The sequence below is a fragment of the Aegilops tauschii genome, chromosome 2 (genome assembly GCF_002575655.3).
Source record: "Aegilops tauschii subsp. strangulata cultivar AL8/78 chromosome 2, Aet v6.0, whole genome shotgun sequence".
Taxonomy (NCBI): Eukaryota; Viridiplantae; Streptophyta; class Magnoliopsida; order Poales; family Poaceae; genus Aegilops; species Aegilops tauschii.
The window spans coordinates 562,869,398-562,879,110 of NC_053036.3; the positions used below are offsets into that span (position 1 = coordinate 562,869,398).

A 9,713-nucleotide genomic window follows, 5' to 3' on the forward strand; every position below is an offset into this window, starting at 1 on the left:
AAAATGATGGTAATAAAATAAAATTGTGAATATTATTGCTTACGCACTTCATATTGTCCTTCAGTGGAGCCCCGCTCACAGGTATGGTAGCGGATGGACTCGCAAATGTAGTATCCATAGTAATTATTCCCGGGTTGCTGCCACAACCACTTTACAAGAAATAGAGGTCAATCAAACTGATAAGCAAGCATGCTAAATGGTATTGATCAAACTAGCGCTTGAATCACTAGGAGATGCGCGGAACATGCTACTATAGTACTTACTTTCGGGTGTCTAAATTGCAGCTGGTTCGGCAGTCCCGGGGCCTTTGAGGTGAATTTTCTCCAAACCCTGCCAGACAAAGAAAACAATTACTTGATATCAGGAAATGAACAAAGTTGCTGATATGGTGAATAATGATCGATTTAACTTGTATGGTGAACAAAGTCCCGGGGCCTTTGAGGCGAGCCATTAAGATTAAATGGATCTTCAAGAGGAAGACAGACGCTGATAGTAGTGTTACTATCTACAAAGCTAGAATTGTCGCAAAAGGTTTTCGACAAGTTCAAGGTGTTGACTACGATAAGAGTTTCTCACTTGTATCTATGCTTAAGTCTGTCCGAATCATGTTAGCAATTGCTGCATTTTATGAAATCTGGCAAATGGATAAACAAAACTGCATTCCTTAATGGATTTATTAAAGAAGAGTTGTATATGATGCAACCAGAAGGTTTGTCAATCCTAAAGGTGCTAACAAAATATGCAAGCTCCAGCAATCCATCTATGGACTGGTGCAAGCATCTCGGAGTTGGAATATACGCTTTGATAAGTTGATCAAAGGATATAGTTTTATACAAACTTGCGGTGAAGCCTGTATTTACAAGAAAGTGAGTGAGAGCACTACAACATTTCTGATAAGTATATGTGAATGACATATTGTTGATCGGAAATAATGTAGAATTATTCTGCAAAGCATAAATGAGTGTTTGAAAGGAGTTTTTCAAAGAAAGACCTCAGTGAAGCTGCTTACATATTGAGCATCAAGATCTATAGAGATAGATCAAGACGCTTGATAAAGTTTTTTCAATGAGTACATACCTTAACAAGATTTTGAAGTAGTTCAAAATGGAACAGTCAAAGAAAGAGTTATTGCCTGTGTTACAAGGTGTGAAATTGAGTAAGACTCAAAGCCCGACCACGGCAGAAGATAGAAAGAGAATGAAAGTCATTCCCTATGACTCGGCCATAGGTTCTATAAAGTATGACATGCTGTGTACCAGATCTATTGTATACCCTACACTGATTTTGGCAAGGGAGTACAATAGTGATCTAGGAGTAGATCACTGGACAGCGGTCAGAATTATCCTTAGTGGAATAAGGATATGTTCCTCGATTATGGAAGTGACAAAAGGTTCGTCGTAAAGGGTTACGTCGATGCAAGTTTTGACACTAATCTAGATGACTCTAAGTCTCGGTCTAGATACATATTGAAAGTGGGAGCAATTAGCTAGAGTAGCTCCGTGCAGAGCATTGTAGACATAGAAATTTGCAAAATACTTACGGATCTGAATGTGACAGACTCGTTAACTAAAATTATCTCACAAACAAAACATGATCACACCTTAGTACTCTTTGGGTGTTAATCACATAGTGATGTGAACTAGATTATTGACTCTAGTAAACCCTTTGGGTGTTGGTCACATGACGATGTGAACTATGGGTGTTAATCACATGGTGATGTGAACTATTGATGTTAAATCACATGGCGATGTGAACTAGATTATTGACTCTAGTGCAAGTGGGAGACTGAAGGAAATATGCCCTAGAGGCAATAATAAAGTTATTATTTATTTCCTTATATCATGATAAATGTTTATTATTCATGCTACAATTGTATTAACCGGAAACATGATACATGTGTGAATACATAGACAAACAGAGTGTCACTAGTATGCCTCTACTTGACTAGCTCGTTGATCAAAGATGGTTATGTTTCCTAGCCATATACATGAGTTGTCATTTGATTAACGGGATCACATCATTAGGAGAATGATGTGATTGACTTGACCCATTCCGTTAGCTTAGCACTCGATCGTTTAGTATGTTGCTATTGCTTTATTCATGACTTATACATGTTCCTATGACTATGAGATTATGCAACTCCCGTTTACCGGAGGAACACTTTGTGTGCTACCAAACGTCACAACGTAACTGGGTGATTATAAAGGTGCTCTACAGGTGTCTCCGAAGGTACTTGTTGGGTTGGCGTATTTTGAGATTAGGATTTGTCACTCCGATTGTCGGAGAGGTATGTTTGGGCCCTCTCGGTAATGCACATCACTTAAGCCTTGCAAGCATTGCAACTAAAGAGTTTGTTGCAAGATGATGTATTACGGAACGAGTAAAGAGACTTGCCGGTAACGAGATTGAACTAGGTATTGAGATACCGACGATCGAATCTCGGGCAAGTAACATACCGATGACAAAGGGAACAACGTATGTTGTTATGCGGTCTGACCGATAAAGATCTTCGTAGAATATGTGGGAGCCAATATGAGCATCCAGGTTCCGCTATTGGTTATTGACCGGAGACGTGTCTCGGTCATGTCTATATAGTTCTCGAACCCGTAGGGTCCGCACGCTTAACGTTACGATGACAGTTATATTATGAGTTTATATGTTTTGATGTACCGAAGGTTGTTCGGAGTCCCGGATGTGATCACGGACATGACGAGGAGTCTCGAAATGGTCGAGACATAAAGATTGATATATTGGACAACTATATTCGGACACCGGAAATGTTCCGGGTGATTTCGGAGAAAACCGGAGTGCCGGAGGGTTACCGTAACCCCCCCAGGAAGAAGTAATGGGCCTTATGGGCCTTAGTGGAGAGAGAGAGGGGCAGCCAGGAGGGGCCGCGCGCCCCCTCCCCCTCTGGTCCGAATTGGACTAGGAGAGGGGGGCGGTGCCCCCCTTTCCTTCTCCCTCTCCCCCTCCCCCTTCCTTTCCCCCTTCTAGTAGGAGTAGGAAAGAGGGGAGTCCTACTCCTACTAGGAGGAGGACTCCTCCTCCTGGCGCGCCAACAAGGGCCAGCCGGCCTCCCCCTTGCTCCTTTATATACGAGGGCAGGGGGCACCCCATAGACACAACAATTGATCTATTGATCTCTTAGCCGTGTGCGGTGCCCCCCTCCACCATATTACACCTTGATAATATCGTAGCGGTGCTTAGGCGAAGCCCTGCGTCGGTAGAACATCATCATCGTCACCACGCCGTCGTGCTGACGAAACTCTCCCTCAACACTCGACTGGATCGGAGTTCGAGGGACGTCATCGAGCTGAACGTGTGCTGAACTCGGAGGTGCCGTACATTCGGTACTTGATCGGTCGGATCGTGAAGACGTACGACTACATCAACCGCGTTGTGTTAACGCTTCCGCTTTCGGTCTACGAGGGTACGTGGACAACACTCTCCCCTCTCGTTGCTATGCATCACCATGATCTTGCGTGTGCGTAGGAAATTTTTTGAAATTACTACGTTCCCCAACACTCCTCCTCCTCACCGCGCCGCAGACAACGAGGCCACGCCGGGGGCTGGCCCGCTAGGACCCAGATGGGGCCCGCCGGGCCCAGATCTGGGCCGGGGGCGCGACGTCGGCCACCCCGCACCACCACGCCGCCCTGCCGCCAAGGAGCAGCGCCGCCACCACGTCCGCCGCCGGTCGCCCCGCCGGGTCACCGGACCGCCGCCAAACCGAGCGACACCGCCGCCGCCCCCTGCCCCGGGCCAGGAGGACGCGCGCGCGGGGAGAGGAGATCCTGCCGCCGCCGGCACCCCCGGGGCCGGAGCCGGGGGCGCCCGCCGGCGACGGCAGGGGAGAGGAAGAGGATGCGAAGCCGAGGGGAGAGACGCAGGGGCCGCCCCGGCCGCCTCCCGGGGAGGCGGCGCGAGGGCGGAAGGAGGGGCTGGGAAGGAAGGGCGGGGGAGGGGGCGGATTCGGGCCGCACGCCAGCGAGGGCGGCCGGATCCCGCCGGAGACGGGCAAGGGAGGTGGCGGCGGCGAGGGTTTCGGGGGTGGGAGCGAGTCGCGGGATAGGAGACCGGGTCGCAGTCTCAAGTCTTTTCATAGCCTTTCTCCCGTATATGAATTTACTTCTCATCAAAGCCCAGTTTCAAAACTTGACTGCAAGAAAAAGGAAGTGATAAGAAATTAATACCAACTGAGCAACCAAGTGGAACATATACGTATATAATCATCACAGCAGCATTCTTCTTGTAGTGAGTTTCAAGTGATGCTCTTTGTTGGCCATGAGTTAAACATACGACAAGTGATACTTACTCTTACCACCACCTGTCCCTGCTTCGCGTTGTTGCTTGTTTGTCGTGGCCGTGCAGCCGCTGCCGCTGTGCGCTACACATGCATTGTTGTCTGTCGATGTGCCGCTGCTCCCTGCTGCCGTTGCCTCCCGGCCGACCCCACAAGCCACAACCATTCATATCCTCTGCACCTTGTTATCTCATTTTTGTAGCTAAAGTGCAATTCACACACATGAAACATCATGCAGTTTATTCACAAATTGTACTTCAGATTGTTTTTTAAATAAAATGGTGCCTCAGCTTATGCAAAAAGAGAAATATCTGGAAATATAACTTCATAGACTATAGTGTTAATATAAAAATTACATCCCAATAACTTTTTAAAACACATAACTGCACTGGAAAAATCAGATCCTTCCTTCTAGGAAGGTGATATTCGTGCCCTTCTTCCACACCGGCTTCACATCAATAGTTGGGATCTCCTACCCCGGGATTGTCTTTCTACACATAGTCGCCATGAGGAAGTAGCGTTTAGTGTTTTTTTAGCATTTAAAATCAGTTTGTTGTTCTATTAAAGACAAATAAGCGTGCATGTGCATGGCACGTCTTGTTAAAAATAAAAATTTTGAATACGCAAAGCACGTCTGAGCTACAAACATACTTTTATGATTTTATATTCAAGTTACTATTAAGCAAACACATAATTTATCAAAGCACTGGAGTTAGTTTTTAGCTCTCTTGACAAAATGCAGTGGAGATTAATTGGAAATGGCGTAATACATCTTTATGTTGTTCTTTGGTCGGCACTGGCATACAAGATGAAAAAAAATCATTCTCTTGTGTTTACAAAGGATAAAAAACGGCTATATGATTAATTCTAATTGAAAATAACATAAATGCTACTCCCTCTGTAATTTTTATAAGACATTTTTAGAGTCCATGATAGTGTCAAAAATGTCTTATATTACAGAGGAAGTACTAAGTATGTCTAAACAATAACGTTCCGCTGCATTAATTTAGTAGTCACATTAACTTTTACAAATATTTGCATGTCAAATGTCATCAGTACATGCCTTACCCAAATGTGAAATTCAGGGATCCACTCCTAGGTACCACACTATTATCTCCCTTATCGTGTTTCAGAAGTCAGAACAAAGTTCATTGGTTCTTTGGATCAGCTGCAATACCTACTATTTAGGCGATAATTTACTGAATTAACATTATAGTTTGCTCTATTATATAACGTCCTTTTTACAAGTGAATTTGATATGCATCAAAGTAAAAGCAACTAACAATGTTTTTGAATAGGTAAAACATGCTTGAAGAAAAGATAGAAATTAAAATCTGAAATATCTATATGAATTGCCAGAATATCAAATAAGTTATACTTGTAAGCCCATAGAGATTACAGATCGATGCACTTGGATGGATAATTAAATTTACAACCATAATGACATATGTGAGCTACTCCATGAATTTTTGGCATACCTAGAGACATAACTAAAATAAAGAATACATGGATTTCTCCAATTTATAGACAGAGCGCTTCACTCTGCTCTTCAAACCATATTTCATGGGCTTTAGTTCAAGTACCTTATACGCAGCAACAATGACAATGCTTATGTCAGATTAAATTTCTGTGGCAACCTGACTTGTCCATATATTATGTACACTATGTAAACTGATGGTAAATTCATCTAACTGTAGGCAAATCACAAGAAAGTTGGCATGTTAATCCAGGCATTGTGTGTTACCTCAAATGACTTAGCTGATCTCTCACCACTGTAGTGGCTTCACGAAACTTCCCGGTTCCTTAAGAAGAAAATGAGATGGAAGACCAGTTAGATAACTTCCGCTTGATTTAAGATTCAGTAATAGACTTCCAACAGAAAAGCATTGTCCAATCTAGTATATAGAATAAACTACTTCTTTCTGAATTGGACTTCCACTTGTTGCTCTATTAGTGCTTTAGTTTTTCAAGCTGCATTTCCTCCAATCCCAGATAGCAGTAGAGACGCTGACGCCGATGCCTAAACAAGCTGCGTCAAGAGAATAGTCTTTATCAAATTCGAAGGAACATAATAATATGAATTTGTTCTAGTCGGTCTAAGAAAATAGCACAGCACCAAATAGTTCATGAAACCCAGCTGGAGTTGCAGGGACTAAAGTGAGCTTACTCTAAAAAAGATCTGATGTATTACCAAATGGGACATATAAAGAACAGGACAGGAAGCAGAAAAAGAGAGGGGGGAGGGCTCCAAGATGGCCTGAAACAAACCATGCACCTGGACTGGACAATGATGCATCATCCTATGGACATGCAATTAGCACTTACCAGCAGTCACATGATTCTCATTATTCGACGTACTGCACGCTGCCGATTCCGCAAACAGATTGCAAATATCAGCTTCCATGCACCTCTTGCGTACCTGCACCTCCAGTTTTCATGGTCAGATGCATGGCATGAGTGAATGGTACCTCAGTCATGGGCCTCATGCCACCCTGAAGAATATAAGTAGATGAAATCAAGTGCCATTTATTTGATCAGTCTCTATCATGTTCATGCTAAACTGACAAAAAAAAACCATGACTGAATCTCAGTGCATAATATCGTGCAACAGAATAATCTCAGAATTATCTTAGTCCATCATCATAGCTTCTATACATATATTAATATAATTTCTGCTATAGGTAACAATACGTGCATGCAAGAACAGTAGCAAAGGGGAGGTGTGAAGTCCATTGCGGCCTGACGGCGGTCCTTCTCACTGGGAATCGCACCCTCGGCATGGGGCGCAGGTGGGATAAATCGGCGAAGCAAAGACGATTTTCAATGAGAGGCCATCCGGTGCCATCCTTGTTGGTGGTACGTTGACGGCACGGAACCACAGTCACCCGAACGCGGGCAAGACGCCGTCCACGTCGAGATCGGTCACATCAAGGCCAAGATCCTGCGCCTCTCCTCTCGCCCCCACCACCACTCCGCACCTCCAGGGTTACGACAACCTGCAGAGGGATGACGCCGGAACACGGCCACGGGCGAAGGGGCTCAGCCAGGCTACGGAGGGCGTCGATGGGGAGTGGTGATGGTAGAAAGAGAGCGGAGGAGCGGCGGCGCGAGGAGCAGGGGAAGAGGGGATGGATGGTTGCTGCTGATCAATCCTTCTCGATCTGGGATTCTGGCTCGCAGCGAAAGAAGGGTCGGGAGGCATGATTCTCATGGAAACCGATCCGCAAATCAGGGTGGGCCGCGGGGATCGAGGGAGGTGAGCGCCAGGACGATCGGCAGACCACGATGTCTGCTTGGCAGAACATTCAATCTGAGACGTTGATCTAGGTGGCAGACCATTGGCATAAGATGGACGGTAGGATGTGTTTAAACTGATTTAATCGAAGGGTTCTGGTTATCCTGTGTACAGTTTGTTGTGTGACTTTAGGAGAGTTTATGTTTGCTCTTTTAATAGTAGTAGATATAGATAATAGTAGTAGAGATAGAGATAGAGATTACTGTAGATAACTAATGACAGTTAGGACATTTTTGGCGCTGGCTATGTGCATGAATCTAGGGTGGGAACAATCTGCTATTAAATAACAATAAATCTGTTCTTCATTCTCTTCATTAGCCTGAACAATCTGCTCATGAACTCACTTGGGTATGTTTATTTTAGTGGAGCCACTCCACAATAATTCAAATACGAGTAGTACTAGATTTGGCAAAGGGATGAGTATTTATCCGTATTTACTTTAGAATTTCTAACACTATTCATTCATTTAGCGGTAGTAGATGACATGTCCATAGATTGCGAGGCGCTCTTGTAGCTTGGCGAAGGTGCTGAGTAGGGCTTTGTACGCAAGGCGTTGTGCCGCTGTGCTTCACTCGGAAGCCTCACTGCGACACGCCGTGTCATTGACCCCTGCACCCCTCTTCACCATTTACGAGTATCTCTTCGCTTCCCGCTTTGCTACTGGCCAACCACACCCATTTACTACTTTGTACTAGTTCTGCTATATAAACGCACACTCGCTCTTCGTTGCAGCAATCACTCCCCTTGCTAGCAAGAACTCCAGAACAAAAACACCACACATAGCTACTAAACCCAGAACCATGGCTAGGACTGGGCGCCGGCGGGCCAGGAAGGAGGACTCGACTACGGAGGAGGAGGAGGAGGAGGAGGAGGACTCTACCGAGGAGGAGGAGGAGGAGGAGGACTCGAAGGCGGAGGTGCCACTGTTGATCACGCTCAAGGTGGTCGGCCAGAAGCGCGCCCTCCGCCACACCATGAGGATGGACGACAAGCTTCAGGTCCTCCAGGACGTGTGGTACCACAAGGTGGACGTAACGCACGGCACGGGCGTCTTCATGATCGACGGCTCCAAGTTTTCCGCCAAGAGCACCCCCGATGATCTTGAGCTGGAGGACGGGGATCTGGTCGATTTCTTTGAGCATATGGATGGTGGAGCGTTAGTTGCTCTGCATTGATGTCTGCGTAGCTAGGAGCCTAGGACGCACCTCTTCGCCCGGATATTGCTATGCCCTGTGCGGCATCTAGATAATAAGTATCGATATTGTACGGTGTTAAATTTCTGATGCGAGAGCAGGTGTCCTCGTCTAGATTCATCTTCACTAGAAGGAAAAGCCGCGCCGTTTCATTTTTGCCACCGTGCATGAATTCTTTTCTCATTATATGTGTTCATTTTTTTGCGGGGACTCATTATATGTGTTATTAATGTCATCTAGCTACTAAATAGATCAATGAATGAAAATACAACACATAATATACTAATCTATTATCTAAGGAACAATGCCAGTCCGTTGTCACAGACCAAAATTTACTTCATATATAACAGAAGAAGTAACATGCGAGTAATAAATTGGAGAAAATAAGTAAAATAAATAATTGGTATGCACTTTGCACATTGTTATTTACTGACGGGTAAAAGAATTTAAAGTAAAACAAATCTATCCTAGCAGATGGCATACATAGTACCAAGTCCAAACCTATATCCTATAGGAAAAAAATCAAAGCGTGGATTTTATTACTCAAAACTAGTAGAGTGCCCGTGCATTACCACGGGCTTTTGAAATATTTTACTGGAGTCAAATTTCACATGTAGAGACAATATAACACAGACACAATTGCATAATAATTGAAGCTCACTTCACATGCAATGTAACAAAAAGGCAAATTGACTATGTATACATATAGAGTGATGATCTAGAAGAGTCAGCAAAATTTATTACCACTACATGCTCGTTGGAATATAAACATTACCATCTAGATATATCGGAATTACAGTCGGGTTGATTTATTTCGGGTGCTCCTTTGAATTTCCTCGCAAAACTTTTTAATTTCACTAAACGCCTTCGAGTTTTACACTCTGACGACTATGATGTATGAATAAGGACCAGAATATAT

At 44.4% G+C, this 9,713-nt stretch overlaps 1 protein-coding gene across 1 annotated transcript; it reads left to right on the forward strand.

Annotated features, from left to right (window-relative positions):
* The first annotated feature begins 6,787 nt into the window (after positions 1 to 6,787).
* On the forward strand, positions 6,788 to 8,977 carry LOC141042087 (small ubiquitin-related modifier 1-like). Its single transcript, XM_073509618.1, has 2 exons — positions 6,788 to 7,519; positions 8,536 to 8,977. The coding sequence occupies exons 1-2, from the start codon at positions 7,383 to 7,385 to the stop codon at positions 8,774 to 8,776; spliced, it is 378 nt and encodes a 125-aa protein (XP_073365719.1). The 5' UTR covers positions 6,788 to 7,382; the 3' UTR covers positions 8,777 to 8,977.
* The last annotated feature ends 736 nt before the right edge of the window (positions 8,978 to 9,713 follow it).